This window comes from Triturus cristatus, chromosome 4_1 (genome assembly GCF_964204655.1).
Source record: "Triturus cristatus chromosome 4_1, aTriCri1.1, whole genome shotgun sequence".
NCBI classification, from domain to species: Eukaryota; Metazoa; Chordata; class Amphibia; order Caudata; family Salamandridae; genus Triturus; species Triturus cristatus.
In genome coordinates, this window is record NC_140585.1 from 323,057,119 (window position 1) to 323,075,846 (window position 18,728).

Consider the following 18,728-nt stretch of genomic DNA (forward strand, 5'->3'; position numbering starts at 1 on the left):
CCAGGTGGGGGAAGGCTGTTGGGAAAGCCACAGTGGGGAAGGAGATATGTAAGAAAATCAACACTGTGAGTTAGACTGTCTAATTCTTTATCAAGTATCATTTAATGCTTAACACTGGCTAATGCATTCACCTGAAAGCTGTCTTAGTTATGGAATGAAGAGAGAGAACAAATCTAGAATAGAAAACATTGGGCATGTTAAACTACAGACTATGTTCTATTACGTACATTGTTTTATCACACATAAATAAGAAAGACCATGTAATGAAGCAATAAACCTACCACTGATCACTCTTTACTTGGCTGTTATGGTGCACAGCATCACTGTAATTGCTGTGAGGTAAAAACCCACAAGGGACAGCTTTGGTATTGTTTTTTCTTCACTGTACTGTGAACTATTTATACATCTATGATGAGCAGAACCTGCCACGCAACTTTATACACAGTCAAAGTCTATTTTGTATTTATTGTATCCTTTTGGTAATATGACAAAAACGACGTGCGTCGTATCTGAATGCCAACAAAAGTTAAAAAAATGAACGGTTCAAGTCTTAGGGAAGGAAAGCTCTTACCGCGAAAAGTGGAGCACTTCCAGTTTCCCACCTGCACTGATTTTCCAACTCGTACATGCCAGCTTTCATCCAAGGCCTGGAAATCTCCTTGACGCTTGACCGCCGTTGGCGCAAAAATGACTGGAGTCTCACTGCCTCAGCTTCCAGTATGGGGAACGGAATAACAAGCCCAGAGAAAGGGGTGGGGTTTCATTTTATAGGCGAGCCCCACCAAAGCTGGCAGCCACGTTAGCTGACGTTCTAAGAGGTGGGACTTATTGCGGCGGCCTGTGATAGGAAAAGAAACAGTAAACAAGAGAACACCTAAAATGAAGGGAACAGCGTGATACTGCGCATCCCTCTAATAGCTCCACAATCCATGTCCCAGACTAGGTGTATTCTGTCTTTATGTGCCAGGAACATATGGAAAATGGAGAGAGCGCCACCAGTAGCGCACTGTGAAGTAAGTGCTATGGATTTTACCACAGGGAGACCGTGCCACAAAGCACTTCTGTAATAAGTTGCATTGTGCTCAGAGCTACCACCAGATTCCAGATGTGGTGTGGCAGTAGTGCCCCTAGAACCACTGCTCATGGCCATGAAAAGTGGATGGGGGAGGGAGGTTTGCATGGTAAAATCATTGCCAAAACCTGGAACAGTACAACGCTAGGTACTTTCCACATCACAGACACAGCAGCGACATCAACATATATGACCCAAGTCCCAGAGGCAAGAACCCATCTCAATGATCTCCTGGAATGTGCATGCATAAATGACCCCTGCAAACCACAACAAGAACTGGCTTATCTTGACAGGCATAATATAAAAATAGCGCCTTTACAAGAAACACATTTGACCACACAAGCAGAGTACACTGTGGGAGGGGTCTTGATCTTGATTAAGAAAGGAGTTTTTTGAAGTGACTCACATGCTTACAGATGACATGGGCAGATATGCTATTGTAGGGGGGTACTATATGGTTCCAAGATCACATTTGGGAATAAATATGGTCCTAACATGAACAATCCCCAATTTTATGCAGGATTGTGGAGTAGGTTGCCCTCTCTTCCACAATCAAAGATTATTTGTGGCATGGACCTGAACGTGCCACTAGACGCAGCATACGACAGATCATCTGGAGTGTCCGGGCATAGAAGACAATCAGCCAGGGTGCTATTAGAGTGTATGGAAGAGTTTCAAATAGTAAACATATGGTGACTGCACAACCCAGAAACAAGGGAGAGCACTTTCATGTTATCAGTGCATGCCACTTGGTCCCGGCTGGATTACTGGTAGGGGACCGGCGGCATCAGCAACTGAATGGTGGGGGTCCAGCATCTTACCAGAAGTCTATCAGGTCATAAGCCAGTTAAGTTGATGATGATGGTCCCTACACACAAGCCTGCTAAATTTCTCTGGACATTTAAAGCCACTGCCCTACTGGACCCGACATATAAGGAACCCTGTAAGGGAATGTTTTGAAGTAAACAGAGGCTCGGTGACAGGAGCAGATGTTCTCTGGGAGACCTTGAAAGTGACAATAAAGAGAATATGTATCAGTACATACGCGGGCATCTTAAAAGACATACGCACACAATTACAGATGCTGCAAAAAGGCGCTAGGTCAACGTCTGAGCAGACACATTGGGTAAAAACCATGGCTGCTATTGGAGAGCATCTTACACAATACAACAATATGGCAGAGAAAGAGCTCTGCTACATGGCACAGAGCCAGGTGGCAAGGGCATATGGAGAGGGTAGTCGGCCAGGATGGACATTAGCTAGCAGACCACGCCCAGATAGTGCACCATATAATGTAGTATATGACACAGACAGTAGAGGAACTGATCACTATGATGTACAAGTAATATTGGATACCTTTTCGGACTTTTATGGCTCCCTATGTGCATCTTGTGGAACAGCCGCCACAGTAGAAATATTTAGATGACATCGCCCTTGCTTGGCTCACAGGGGGGCAAAGGGAATACCTCTCACGAGCCCCTGACATCGGATGAAGTACGGGAAGAAATACGATCATTACCCAATGGGAGGGCACCAGGGGCAGATGGGCTAACGCTAACTAATGAATTCTACAAGGAGTTTGCGGAATTGATAACACCATATCTCTTAGCCATCTATGAGGAGGCCTACATTAAACAGTTCCTCCCACCAACATTGCGGAAGGGCTATGATAGTAGCATTATTGAAACCAGATATACAGCCCGAAAGGACTAGTAAGATACTAGTGACGATCATGGCTATCAGGCTCCGGCCTCTGCTCTGATCTAAAATGTAATATTACCAGACCAGTCAGGCTTTATTCCAATGCACTCCACCATGCACCACCTACGCACAATATAAGTTGGACCTGGAGTTTGAGGCAGCAGCAGTATTTCTAGAGCCTTTGTCTCTATAGCCTGGGGGTATTTATTTACCATACTGGGATGCATAGGAATGCCTGACTTGTTCATCCAGTGGGCGAGACTACTATACTAGGGTCCAGTGGTGAGAGTCCGCATGAATGGGCACACCTTGGCGCAGCCGACTATAAACAGTGGAACAAGGCAGGGTTGCCCCCTCTCCTCAATCCTATTTGCTATGTCCATGGAACCACTCACATGCGTGATTAGGCAATGACATGCAAATGCAGCGTTGAAATTCCGACATCGCCCCATAGGCATTTCAGTGTACACAGAAGATATGGTTATATACGTATAGCTATATGCTATTTTAAGAGAGTACATTAGATTTGAGAGACACTCTGGTCTAAGTAGTAACTGGTGAAAGTCCATGGTACTTCCGGTGACCCCCTTAACTAAACCCCACAACTTGAATACCCGCTAGAATGGAGCACTGAGCCGGTGAAATACATAGGGATATGTATAAACAGGGACCCTGAAGTGGTGGTGTGTGAACATTTTGGCACAGCAATAACAAAACTAACTAGAAGATAAGATAGAGAGGTGAATTAAGCTTCCATTCCTCAGGAATGTACTCGGGAAAGGAATTAAAGGGGCTGGAAAGACCTTTACCCGATTCATGCTACCATTCGCTGCTGGTAAATGCAGAAACTTTATGCTGCACCCCCTGACCTTTTGTATCTAATTTAGATAAGACAGCACTTAGGTAAGAGCACAACTTAAAGTTTGCTCTTATTAATTGCAGGTCACTCACTAAACATAAAATTGAAATCTGCAACTACATTTTAGATAACCACCCTGATGCCATGTTCCTTACAGAAAACTGGCTGAATGGGGACTCTGCCCTGGACATACTAGAAGCCCTCCCTCATGGCTATGGCATCCTTAGACAAGACCACCCCGTTAGGCGTGGAAGAGGAATAGCCATCATTTCCCACCTGTCATTAAATTGTACCATGGACAAAGCTGATATAGAAAATGCCGAAGCAGCGCACTTCACTCTAAAGAGGGCAAGTGATCTTATTCTGAACGGTCTCTTGATATATCAACCCCCGGGCTTGGCTACTAACTTCACGTCTAATCTTGCAGAAATAGTGATGCAACCAGCACTACGCCATAACAACTTTATGGTGCTGGGTGACTTAAATCTACATGTGGAGGATCACATGAAGAGTGAGGTTCAAGCACTATATAAAGAATTGGCCACCTTACAGCTAGAACTTAAGTCCGTGGTCCCGACACATCGGTCGGGTCATGTGTTATACCCCATTTTCTTGAACCATTAAGAGCTAGTGGTTGAGCCCCGACCCCTGTCCCATGGTATGACCACCATCTTGAGGCCTTCTATATCCCACTAGGCAAGCACCGACACACACAAAGAAGAGGCCCTGCTTTCCCACGCAGAAAATGGACCAGTTTCAATATTGAGAGTTTCACCTGCGCCTTACAGAAAAATCTACCACTACTGGGTAACGAGATTAACATGCCCAACTCAGCAGTGGATTAGCGGATCACGGAATCACTGGATGTAGTTGTACCGTGGACCACAAAGACTCCTCAGAGATGGTCCAAATCAGCACTGTGGTATAATGAAGAGCTCAGAATCACTAAACAAGGCTGTAAATGCCTTGAGTGCAAATGGAGGATAGATTCCTCGAAAGATAATAAGGTTGCTTATAAGTCATAACAAAAAAGTACCACTCCCTGATGAAAAAAAGGCGTGCCACCTACTATAAGGAGACAATAGAAATGGCACAAAACTCCTCTAAGGAACTATTTGCTATCCTCACAGACATATCCTTCCTAGAGAGGACACTGATTCTGCCTACCAGCTTCCCTGAGCTGTGCAATCGGATTGCTGACTTCTTTCTATTCAAGCATCCAAAATATACAACACCTTACCTGAGGAGGCCTGTAACGGCCCTATCTCAAAGCCCGAGAGATCTACTGAGCCCAGGATTAACCCTCTCTGGGAATTTCTGTCCCACCCAGTGATAGATCTGAAGGGGGTGGCCCTAAGTATTACATCTGGCACGCCAATTGACCCAGCAACGGCGAGCAGAATAAAGGAGGGGCTAGATATGATACTACCCTATTTGCAGCAACTGCTGGAACTATCCTTTAAATGTGGGGGGTCCCGAGGATTTGGAAACACAAGATTGTTCGGCCTTTGAAGAAAAACCCTCGGCCGACCCGGAGCTGCTGGAAAATCTTCGTCCCATCTCTCTACTCCCTTACATTTCTAAAATAGCAGAGAAGGTGGTGAACAAACAATTAGTGGCATACATTAATCAGCATAATCTTCTCCACCCCACGCAATCTGGGTTTAGAGCCACATTCCGAATGAGTCAGCACTTTTCTTCGCCACGGAGTCACTGTGGAGGCGCGTGGATGCCGGTCAGTTGGCGACCTTTGTCCTGTTGGACCGAAGTGCAGCATTTGACACTGTATCCCACAAACTACTCTTACAGCAATTACAGGCATGCTTCCTGGATGGAGAAGCGCTAAAGTGGATGAGGTCCTTTCCACAGGACCGTAGTTTCCAGGTTGCACAGCATACGCACATATCAACATTCTTGCCACCCTCACAAGGTGTTCCACAAGGCTCTATTTTGAGCCCTACCCTTATTAATCTATATATCTGCCCTCTGGCAGATATTGTGGAAAAACACAAGATCACTATAGTGTCATATGCGGATGATACCCAGCTTGTAGTGACCCTAGCCCAGGACTCAGATGAGCCACCAACCCAGTTCTCCTTCTGCCTAAAAGACCTAGCTTCATGGATGCTGAACAACTGCCTGAAATTGAATGGCAGTAAAACGGAGGTAATGGTCATAGGGAAATCCCCCTCCTTCTGATGCTTGGCTTGGTGGTCCCAGAGGTTGGGGCCTGTGCCCACTCCTAAACCAGAAGTAAAAAATCTTGAGGTGTGGCTCGATCCGAATCAATCCTTCAAGACCCACACAAGAAAGGTTGCAGGGAGATGCTTTGATATCCTTAAAATGCTAAGGAAAACCTTGGACATCCTTCCCGCCTCAGCTAGGAAAACCCAGGTTCACACTCTTGGTACCTCGCAACTGGACTATGGTAATGTCCTCTATTTGGGAGCAACAAAAGGATGCTTGCAGCAGCTGCAACGTATTCAGAATGCGACAGCACGCCTAGTTCTTAATCTACCCAAGCGAGCTTCCGCGAAGAAAGTCCTTCATACCCTTCACTTGCTACTGGTTTGTAAAAGAATTCCTTTCAAAGCCTTGTGTTTCTGTCACCGGAGTCTACAGGGAAAAGGACCCAGCTACCTGCATTATCTCCTGACCCCTTACAATCCTACTCGTCAGCTGAGATCGACAGGAGCACATCTGCGCGAAGTCCCAAAAATCAAAAGGGCAAGGATGGGTGCCTGCTCATTTGGCAGCCAAAAATTGAAAGACACTTCAGCCTTCGTTGCGTGCAGAAAAATCTGAAAGTGTTTTCTGTAGAGGCCTGAAAACCTGACTTTACTAGATAGGAGCTACGCCGTCCTGCCTGATTCTGCATGTAGCTGTTTCTGTAGCGCGGGCACATACCAGTCGGTGTAGCCAGGCGCTTTATAAATGATTTATTATTATTATTATTCCCTCTTTCTGATAGAATAGCTATGATGAAAATGGTAGTCTTACCTCCATTTCTGCACCTTTTTAATAACATCTCCATCACACTGCGTAGTCGCGTTTTCAAAATCTTGGTACCCACATGATAAAGCTAGTGTGGGTGGGTAAACAACCCAGGATAGTTTGGGATATCATGACTCTACCATATTCATGTGGAGGGTTTAACTCACCCGATCTCTATCTGTATTACAAAAGAAATTCAGGAGCAAACCTGAACAGTTTGCACTTGGACTCTGGAGAGTACAGCACTGAAAGAATAAGTGGTATCTTTTCACTCTATCTTTCTTTCAAAGTCTGAGGCAAGTTCATTAAAATCAATTTAAATTAATCGATTAATGAATCATAGATTCTTCTGTATACACATATACAATACATTTATATACATATAATACATATAGTCAAATATAAAACAAGCTCTTAAGGTTACTGACATGAAACACTAGGAAAACAACGGGCTCAATTACATACCATAAACATAATTCAGGCAGCAGATGTTCAAATAATTCTTGTGTATTTCCTCTATGACTGCTGGAAAATAGGATACAGGATACTGCATAACAAGGAGTGTTTGAGTAACACAAGGTCCGCTCATCCTTCAAAGATGTGCTTATACACATCATTTTTCACCCCATCAGATTTCCATTGTGACCAACCTTGAAGAATGCCAACCCTTGCTTCCTTCACAGTTCATCCGAATTGACATGCCGCAACCCATTCACTTTCAGATATGGTCCCATGACAATGTTGTTCCATCACACATACCAAATGTGCTTCCACTGCAGCTTCATCCATGTTTTCATCATTGCCCAGCTTATCACAACTATGAAGGCGAGACATGCAATCCGCCAACACATTTTTAGCTCCAGTTAGTACTGCACATGATACTCATACTACTGAAATCTGTATTGCCACTTAGCAATTCTTGGTGTGGCACATTCCATGCCTTTTGTGGTGAAAAGTTGAACCAGAGGTTTATGGTCAACTCGCAGGATGAAATGTGTGCCACATATATACGTTTTGAAATGTGCAATACCCAACCAACAAGCGAATTCCTCTCACTCGATTACTGAATAAGAGGACTTCGCTCCCTTTAAGCTTCTAGAAGCAAAAGCTACAACTTCATCCTTGCCATCCCTGCATTGAATTAGTACAGCACCAAGGCCCATCTGACAGGCATCAGTCATATTGATGCTCTTGTCCTGCGTATCAAATGATTTTACAAGTATTGCTAAATAACCTCCTTTTTAATACACTCAAATTCTTGGTTTCACCCCTCACACCACACAAATCGAACACTCTTTTTAAGTAAATTCCACATGTTGAATGTTTTTTCTGCACATTTGGGAATGACTCTGGTGAAGAATTCAATCAAACCCAAACAAGATCGTAATTGATATTTGTTCTCAGGAGGTTTAAAATTACCAATTGCATCCACTAACATGGACTCTAGTTATTTTATTTATTTATTCATTTATAAAGCGCAACATTTATCACAGCGCCTTGAAAGCAAGATCCATAGCAGACAATGTGTAACCTAAGTAATCAATGCTGAGAGAATTAAATTTTGCCCACACTCAATGTCACCCACTTCTCTGTTAAAATGGACAAAACTTGCTGCACTCTCCTAACGTGTTGATCCTGGTCCTTGCCAAATACTAAAACATCATCCTGGAATGCAATAACTCCTTCTAGACCCTTAAATAAACTTTCTACAACCCTCTGAAAAACAGCTGAGCTGATGCCAATCCAAATGACATATGTTTGAAACAGAAGAAAACTTCCGTGGTTATGAAAGAAGTTAGTTGCCTAAAGTTAGGATGCAAATCAATCTGATGATACGCTTAATTCATATCAAGTAGACTAAATATGTTGCTCCTCTACATAGTGGATACCATTTCTGTGATATTGGGAATGGGGTGCTGATCTATCCATATTTGATTACGTAAATAGAGTAAGTCCACACACATACCAACAGAACCACTACCCTTGCGTGGTAAAACAATGGAGGTTATCCAGTGTGAACATTCTATAGATTCAATGACACCTTGCTCACATAACCTATGCAATTCCTTCTTCAAATCAGCATGCAAGGCTAAGGGTACTCTCCTAACTTTATGAACCACTGAGCACGCACCCTCCGTTACTTTTATTTTATGCATTAAATCTTTCAGTATGCCTAACTTCTCTTGAAACACCTCAGGGTATTCCTCCTTCCATGTGCTCTTCTCCTTAACCAGAAGAATCGGTAAATATGAATTCCTCAAAACAACTTGAGCTGGATTATTGGGTTCCAACAATATGTCTAGATTCTTCTTTTTGCACCAGCCCAGTGAATGCCAGCTAAGGACAGATGTAAGTTGGGTGACAACACAAGACTATCTACTACATGACAGATTCCCGGGCCTGGTAGATCATGGACGTGCTTTGCCCCATGTCGCAAATGCACTTCTGGATTTTTAAGGGAAACATAGCTTATCAAGCCCATCATGGCAAACTCAACCTGTGTGCCAGACTCACATAATGGGGAGCTGAGTAAAATGTATATGAGGTGTCAGTAGGTCCTTTTCCTGGATCGACAGGTAAAAAGACCTAAACCTCTGAATTAAGAATATAGCTGCCACCAACCTGTTTCACCACACACTGGTGAATGAGGCTATGAGTTGGGGTACGTTTTGTTTGTACAAGCCCACCATTACCCTTATCCAATAGATTTGTGTACTTTGCTGTTGAAGCAGAACAAAAATGAGACAAATCCACCTTGCGCTCTCGGATGTTGATTCTGCGATGAAACAACACTGGGTCATCCAGCTAAAGTTGACAATGCAGCTTTCTACAAAGTGCATGAAAGTTTGACCATACAGATCCTAATGCGGTTGTTTGGTCAAATAGAAATTACTATTATTTGACTCCATAGTATATATAATGGCTGGTGTTCTTACATTTTCTACAGTCCTTTGCAGGAAGCATGGGTCATATGCTAGTTTTCGGGTGTTTCTACTGTACTCTAATTGGCTTTAGGTAAGTTGATGGGAAACCGAGGGTTGAATGCATGCTTAAAATCTTCAGAAAAAGCTAAAAATTAACCGAGATGGAAAGTAAATTGACATTTCTTTCAATGGGAGATTATAAGGTGGATAAAGCAGAATAAAGCTATGATATATATTCAACTTATGATTTTCATGACCCCTTCCTGTCCCCAATAGAAGGCATGTCCTGCATATGTCTGATGGCATAGAAAATATGGGCAGCATACAGTGGAAGCTGGCCTTGTGCCTACTCCTGGCCTGGATCATCTGTTACTTCTGCATTTGGAAAGGAGTCAAATCTACTGGAAAGGTAAGACCTCAGCATCCATTCATTCTGCATCATTGTGTTTAGGATTCTGGTAGAAATGAACAGATCACAGACACTAGAACAGCAACATATCATAGGTAATAAAAAATGTACCATAGTTCACGCACCTAACTTCTACATGGTTCTGTTGACATGGTATCCATTTGATATGAAAATGAACCCCCTGAAATTGTTTCGGAGCTGTTCACTATTAGAATGACTCTTCCATAATCAAAGTGGGCTGAATTGTTGGCCTCAGAAGAGAGAAGTACTCCAGCTTCACCCAGTAAAACAGTACCTTATGAAAAAGCAGCTGTTCTAGGAGAAGCCGTTTTATAAGATTGCTAAGCTAGTATGATAGATAAGTAGGTTTATGTATCAGATGCAAATAGCTGTGACACATGCAGTTACAACAGTGGGAGAGTATTCCATGCAGTGTGCATCAACATGTGTGCACTAATGTCTGGAGGTGCTCCGGTCGGTCCTCCAAACTGTGGAGAAATAGACTGGTGCTAGATATTTCAGTTCAGCTGCAGTCTCCACGATTGGAACTACACACATGGTGAAACTCAGCATACATCCTTGTCATGCCACGAACACCTGTGACATGAATGTGATGGCGTTTATGGTCTGGACATCTGTTGAACTACGCTTTTCTCCAGTATTAAATATGGCAATTAGAGGCTGTTATATTCCATATAGGTACCATAATATAGGCCTCAGTAATTTCATTACCCTTCACCTATATTCTTCCCTACATTACACATTTTTATTTTTTTTAATTTTATTTATGATTTTCACAATGCATCACAATACACATCGACAATAATGCACTATAAGTGCGATGCAGACAATGAAAGGCTAGCAAGAAGGGCTAACATCCTCAAACATCATAGCAACTAAAAGGAAAAGAGGCCGCATTAAGTACGCATAGCAAGGTAGATTCCACTGGTTGCCACATATATACAATGCCAATACAACATATTCCAAGGCAACATTAGCAGTTATATAGCTGCTGTATCAGGGGCATCATGCACAGCAATGGAGCGCAAATAAATGAATAGGGGTTCCCAAATATCAGTTGGTCGAGAGGTCACTGGCAGCTCTTCTGCATACAACACCAGATTCTCCCAGCAATATGCCAAATCTTTAAGCCATTGTGCCTCCGAGGGCTTACGTTTGCTATCCCATACCATTGCCACTCGTCGTTTCGAAATGAGCAATGCTACTCTAGCTAGTCTACCTATAGCACCTTTTAAAATGGGGAGTAGGCCCAACAAGCATACCTGGGGTGAACAGATCAGGGCGACACCAAAGATTCTAGATAATGTGCTGATAACCGCAGTCCAGTACGTCCGTACCGTGTCACATGACCAGGCTAGATGCCAAAAATCCGCCCCGGAAGTACCGCAGCGGGTGCACCTATCTGATTCTCGCAGTCCATATCTAAAAAGCCGCTGTGGTGTGTGATAAAGTTGGTGAAGAAACTTGAAGTGTATAATACGAAGGTTCCCGCTAGATGTGAGGGCCCCAATTAGACTACAGTAATGTTCCCAATCTTCGCTAGAGAGTGGTGGGTCTAAGTTCTCATTCCACTTATTAAGACTCTTGTCCTCAGGAAATGTTCTATCCGCCCTGGCGGCCCGATAGAGTTTAGTGACAAGTTTGTGCCTGGTGGGGCTAATTAGCAAGGTCTGTAAAGCCATTAATGTTGGAGGTTCCATGGGGAATGTGGGAAAATGGACTCGTGCAGCCCCTCTCAATCTATGCAACGTAAAATTAAACAACAGGGTTTTATTTTGTATATATTCCGTATCAGCTGAGGTCAAAAACGAGCCATCAGGAAATAGATCTTGCATCTTTTCAATACCCGCCTGTGCCAAAATGCGCATAAGGAGTTCATCATGCGTTACCATGATGTTCACATGATAAGCAACTTGGAGCAGTGGCGAATATAATGGTGATTTGCCAGCCAGCCGACCCAGCGCCTGCCACGCTGCGATTATCGAGTTGACAGTATTTATTTTGTTACGGGGGTGAGGCGATGACTATGAGTAAGGAGAGAGTTCAACGGAATGGTATGTGCTCCACCGCTACATGAGGGATGAAATTGTGATTCATGAACCAAAAATGTGCGTAGTGCGCCTGCGCACAGAAGTAGTATAAATAGAGATCAGGTGCATTAAAGCCCCCATGTTTATAGTCAAGAAGTAGCGTCTGCCAGCTCACTCACGCTTGCTTCCCACCCCAGACCAAACAAAGCAACATCAACCGCAATGTTTTAAAAAAATGTTGCGTAAGAGGAATAGGTACGTTATTAAATAAATATAAAAATTTGGACAATACCACCATTTATGTAAGCGCAAGTCGGTCCGCGAGAGAGAGTGGAAGACAAATCCATTTGTCTGTCTGGCATTCCAACCACGTAATAGCCGTTCCATAATTCTCCCGGAAGACTATATCGGGATCGCAGTGCACCCAGATTCCCAGATACTTGACCGACTCCAACGCCCACACAAGATGGAAGTCTAATTCTTGGGGCGCCGTGCAGGCGGTCAAAGGCAGTACCACCGATTTGTTCCAGTTTATAGACAGCCCCGAGAAACACGCAAACCGAATATATTCGCGGAGCACTGGTGCTAGATAATTGCGCGGTTCATGGATAAAAAGAAGCATGTCGTCTGCATAAAGCGAAATGATAAGAGGCTGATGATGCAAATTTATAGCCGCTTGTTTGTGGCATTGTCGAATAAGACAGGCCAGAGGCTCTAGCGTCAGGGCAAACAGCAGCGGTGACAAGGGGTACCCCTGCCGAGTGCCCCTAGTGATGGTAATCGGGCTAGAAGTATGACCCCCCACTCTGACCCGGGCCGTTGGTCGCATATACAGTAGTTTGACCCAATTGATAAAAAAAGGGGAGAAGCCCATGCGTTGCATGATGAAGAATAGATAGCCCCATTCAATTGAATCAAACGCCTTAGCGGCATCCAGCTACAGCAGGCAAGTTAGGTGAGAGAGTGTGAAACAGCGCAAATAAAGTACGGAGGTTGTAAGATGTAGAACGTGTAGGTATAAATCCTGACTGATCTGGAAGGACCAGATTCTGCATTAGTGGCTGCAGACGTGTGGCCATGATTTTTGCTAGAATTTTTACATCTGTATTAATTAGGGAGAGCGGCCTATAAGAGTCGCAATACTCAGGAGATTTATCTTTTTTCAAGAGCGTGATAATTAAGGCCTCGCGAAGAGACGGAGGGAGGATACCCGAATCATATGCCTCCTCATACATCTCTAATAAAAAAGGGGCAAGCTCTTCCGCGTAAGCTTTATAAAATTCAGAGGTAAAACCGTCTGGGCCCAGGGCCTTCTTATTAGGGAGAGAAGCAACGGCCACATGTATATCCTCCACCGCAATAGGACGACCCAAATATTCCCGCTGCCCATCTGACAGCCAGGCAATAGCTACCTGTGCCAAATATGCATCTAATTCCACCTGGTCAGTCTCGCCTTGAGATGTGTACAGTGCCTCGTAGGTCTGCCTAAACTGTTCCGCAAAGGCAGGAATGCTATAATGATCCTGCCCTGATCCATCTGTAATCTTGGTGATGATGTCGCGGTTCATACAGTGTTTGATTTTTTGGGCTAAATGATGCCCAGGGCGTCCGCCTTCTCCGTATGAGCCAGCTACACAGCGCTTGGATATATATCTCATTTCTTCCTCCGCCAACTTCACATGTTCAAGTGTGGCTTCTTTAAGAGACGCCAGAGTCGATTCAGTGGGCGAGCATTCGTAATCGCATTCAAGCCGAGTGAGCGTAGCTTCTACCTTGGCTATCTGACCCCAAAGATCCTTTAATATACCAGCCGTTGTACAGATGCACGTGCCCCGAATGGTGGCTTTAAAACCCTCCCATAATACTCCAGCATTATCTACCGTCCCCGTATTCTCTGCGAAGTAGCTTGTGATGGCCTTGCGAATTGTTTACAAATAGAGAGGATCTAACAGGGACTCAGAGCGGAATCGCCATGTGTACCGTAGGAATGCATAACATGAGTTGGACAGGGCAGTGATCAGAGAGCGTGCGCGGTAGATTCTCCACCTCCAGCACCCATCCCGCCACCCCGTCTCCCGCCAGCCAGTAGTCAAGGCGCGACCAACTGCCGTTCACAGAAGAAATATGTGTGCCAGTAAGGGTGTCCATATGCCTATGGCGCCAGATGCCTTACAAGCCGAACTCTTCCAATCTGGCCTTTACCACCTGTGCTGCTCGCGGTGACTACCCATCCCTGCCACTAGACTTATCTTTCCTGGGGTCTAGGTGCATGTTGAGGTCCCCCCCACAGGATCGCCACTTCAGGCCAGCTACGCAGTAATGCTAAAAGGGTCATGTATAGCCCAGGGTCATCCATATTTGGACCATAGCAGTTGACTATTGTGACCACTTTGCCTGCCAATGTAGCATGGACAATAGCATATCACCCCTCTGAGTCAATGTGTGTGCGATGGGCTGTAAAAGAGAGACCTTTCCTAATTAGAGTGAGAACCCCTCGACTATATGAGGAATAAGAGGAGGCAAGACGAAAGCCAGACCAGCGGGCCCCGACTTGCTGATTCGTGTATCGCATCAAGTGAGTTTCTTGTAGGAGAGCAATGCTGATATGGTGCCGATCTAAATGAGCTAGCACTTGACAAATCTTTCTCAGTGAATTTATCCCCCTCACATTCCATGTTAAACAATGAACAGTCACCCCACTACCATGCATGGCAAAAATGAAGCATATAATTGACGGAATCTACCATTCGTCCTGGATGCATAGAGAGAAATACAAGCAAACATCAATGTAATGACTATTTGTGCGGCCAAAGGAACTACCCCAATCACCCTGCCCTTCCCCCACCCATCCCCCTCCCACTTTAGCAACCCCAACATGCCAAAGCCATCCCAAACACCCACAACCACATCCTCCGCAGAGGACCAAAGAAGTAACTATTGGCGGGGAACACCCATATAGGGGGGTGCCGAGCGCAAACTCCCTCCCGGTGTAAGCAGGAGGTGGCCAAGCTATCGTGATCAAGCGGCCTATGATGCATCAAATAGGTAGCCACCCAGTGCAGGCAGTATAGTCATCGCAGCCCAATATAACTTTCGGGCTGCTGGCCACCAAAATGTTCGCTGCCATCAACTCCGGAGACTGCACCACCCTCCAGCAGTCCCAGCAAACATGTACAGAAGGCAACAACAGGGAGGAGCAGTCTTGCAAATTAGTGGTGTCAGCATCCGCCATGTGCTGCTGCCGTATCTCCAATGTCCCCGCCAGCTGAATCTCCCGTTGCCTTGGGGGATCGTTGGCGTCGGGACACAGTCTTTGCAAAGTCTAGAGCTGCCTTAGGGCATGTAAAGATCCTGTATGCTAGATACATTTAGGTGCATCTAGTAAGGGAGACATCGTAGGAGTACGCATCTTTTAATATGTGTTTTATATACTTGAATATATTCATGTATTCATGATTATTGTATGATGGTAGAAATATACGATCCATTTACCTTTATAGTACTGCTAATCATCTATATCCTATACTGTCTAACAGTTATTGCAGCATATTTATTTTACGCCAGAATAACAACTGTTCAATAAATGCTTATAGAAAACACCCAGCCTGTTTATTCTGTGTATCTCTTGGAGCCAGACTAAGTAAGCATGAGTGGCTAAGCGAAAGGTAGTACATTGTTTCAACAATCCTGAGGGATCAGGGTTGTCATGTTCGATGGTTGCAAGGAACTATTCTCTCCTTGGTAAGAGGAGATTCTAGTGGCTAGTGTTAGCTAGTTGATACAAAAGGCCAACATACCCAGTGGGCGTGTTCAGAGACCGTCTGACACCAATCATACAGTGTATGTTGTCTAAACATGCAGATCCTGTCTAATTTTTATAGTGTAGTGTAGTTCCTATTTCCCTTATAGGCTCTGCGCATTGGAATAATATACACTATAGTTTTTTGCATAGGACTAAGGTCAGTATGCTCCTATTGAGTACATTAAACTTAATTACTTGTGTGTGCCAGCTAACTCAGAGGTCACTAGAAGCTTCTCGAATGAACAAGAAGGGATTAGTTTCTGACAACCGCATAAACATGACAACTTGGTTTCTCTTAGAATCGGAAAGCGTCTCAGAATCATGGAAACAATAGATCACTGTTTCACTCAGTCAATCGTGCATGCTTAGTTTCTCCAGAGTTACACAGAAATAGAAAGAGGGGTGTTTCAATAAAAGGGGTTTATTGAACAGTCTTGTTTCTCGTGTAAGAGTTATGAGCTGTTACAATCATTAGACAGTAAGCAAGATATAATACGCACAGCGTAAGCAGTAAGAAGAAATAATAATGAAATAGCATTGTCTTTTAGCTATGACATTTATTCATATATACATACTTATATAACACAGGCTAAAATGTGAATACTCGTCTGATGCTTCTAAATAGTTCTACCCCAGTGTACCTAACCTAAGTGTAGTATGAGGTAAGAAGTAGGTGCTGTTTTCAATGGTACGGTATATACTACGTTTAGTATGCCAAGAGTCCCTCTAGGTTCTAGTCAGCTCCATACCTTAGAATGCGAGAGGTGGGAATCTCTATCCGGGTCTCAAACTCTAACACCCCGCGCAGGGAGTCAGAACACTGGAAGCTGGATTTTCTGTGAGCAGGGATGACAGCGTCTGGTCAGTGCATCAGGCCAGGATATGTTGTCTTCCGAACTTGCCGTGGCGAACCACACAGTCAAGTCGTGCTGAGTCGTGCCGTGGTTTGCCATGGTAAGGGAAGGTGTATTTATACCTGGAAGGTGCTTAGGAATGCTAGCATTGACGTAAATTTAGACAGAGGAAGACGTCATGAATGAACCCCTAAGGAATAGCAGTTCATGCATAATAGATGAGTTCCTAGAGAAATCAATAATCCTAGCTAGGGAAAGTCCCGTTCGGCTTAAGGGTCTGGTTTCTAAGAACTCGTTGTGACGTGGGATGGACGGATGTAGGTGACTATGCCTGTATTTAGTTAGCATGGCTAATGCCTAAATAAGGACGGGGATTCTATGCCTAAATAAGGGCAATGCAAATTGTGCCTATATAAGCACATGATTCAAGGAATCCTATATACGGGTATCTAAATCGAAACACAACAATAGGAACTACACAACATTGCGCCACCAACGTTGGTTTGGTAATTATTTAACAGTAGAATCTGAGTAGTTCAGTCGTGCTATTCTCTGAAATCCCTATTCACAAAACACCAGAAACGTCTGGAGTGGGTGGGCAAAACTCTGCCACTGCTGAGTAGGCAAAATATCCTATTTCTATTGGTTGTTGGTTAATCAAGTTTGAAGGACACAGTGTTCCTAAAAACTGTGCAAACACCTTATCTTATTTCCCTTGGAAAATTCTTCCTCACTAAAAACAATGACTGAAGATGCAGACAACGTGGAGACAGTCGGTCAAAATGTGCACCTCTCAGACGAAGAGGAAAATGCAGATGCAATTCAGATTGCAGAAAATGTTAGAAATGCAGTCATCCTGAAGCTGGTTGCACATGGTTTAACACCTAGCAGTGGCATAGCAGCTTTTGTGATTGAGGCACATGAATCATACAGAACAGAGGTATTTTATTCATGGGTTACATTCCCAGCAGCAAATGCAAGAACAAAAACGTTTCATTTTTACATAGAAGATCAACCACCAGCGGAACATTGTCTGTATGAGGACATTGAGGTTCCGCTCACGTACCAGGAACACTTATACTGGTTTAAAGGCTTTTGAAAAACACAGAAGGCTACAATCTGCTTGCCCATGGGGATAACACCACAGATAGAGGATTGTACCTCTTGGGGTACAGTTTTCGCTGCCATATATACCAGAACTCATGATATACCGTCCTTAGCAGTAATCCCAGATTTATTAAGACAAATACAAAATAGGAATGGAGCAGAGCCTGCTCTGAACTTAGGGATGAAGTTACTAGGTACCTATGCCCAGGTTTCAGCCATAATATTAGCAAATATTAAAGGGGAGGCAGCATCAGTGGCTATCCCCCAACGCCCAAGGGAATTCAGTCCTTTACAACAAGAACACAAACTACCTAAAATAATTGAAACTGCATGCTTAGTTTCTCCAGAGTTACACAGAAATAGAAAGAGGGGTGTTTCAATAAAAGGGGTTTATTGAACAGTCTTGTTTCTCGTGCAAGAGTTATGAGCTGTTACAATCATTAAACAGTAAGCAAGATATAATACGCACAGCGTAAGCAGTAAGAAGAAATAATAATGAAATAGCATTGTCTTTTAGCTATGACATTTATTCATATATACATACTTAAATAACACAGGCTTAAATGTGAATACTCGTCTGATGCTTCTAAATAGTTCTACCCCAGTGTACCTAACCTAAATGTAGTACGAGGTAAGAAGTGGGTGCTGTTTTCTATAGTATGGTATATACTACATTTAGTATGCCAAGAGTCCCTCTAGGTTCTAGTCAGCTCCATACCTTAGAATGAGAAAGGTGGGAATCTCTATCGGGGTCTCAAACTCTAACACCCCGCGCAGGGAGTCAGAACACTGGAAGCTGGATTTTCTGTGAGCAGGGATGACAGCGTCCAGTCAGTGCATCAGGCCAGGATATGGTGTCTTCCGAACTTGCCGTGGCGAACCGCGCAGTCAAGTCGTGCTGAGTCGTGCCGTGGTTTGCCTTGGTAAGGGAAGGTGTATTTATACCTGGAAGGTG

General features: G+C 44.0%; 1 protein-coding gene across 2 annotated transcripts in view; it reads left to right on the forward strand.

The window, feature by feature from the left end:
- Positions 1-18,728, forward strand: part of LOC146854875 (sodium- and chloride-dependent GABA transporter 2-like) — a 494,662-nt gene that overhangs the window by 287,909 nt on the left and 188,025 nt on the right. For both annotated transcript variants that reach the window (XM_085652278.1, XM_085652279.1), the window contains one exon: positions 9,827-9,959. In XM_085652278.1, coding sequence (XP_085508404.1) covers positions 9,827-9,959 — 133 coding nt within the window. The remainder of the gene's footprint in view (positions 1-9,826; positions 9,960-18,728) is intronic.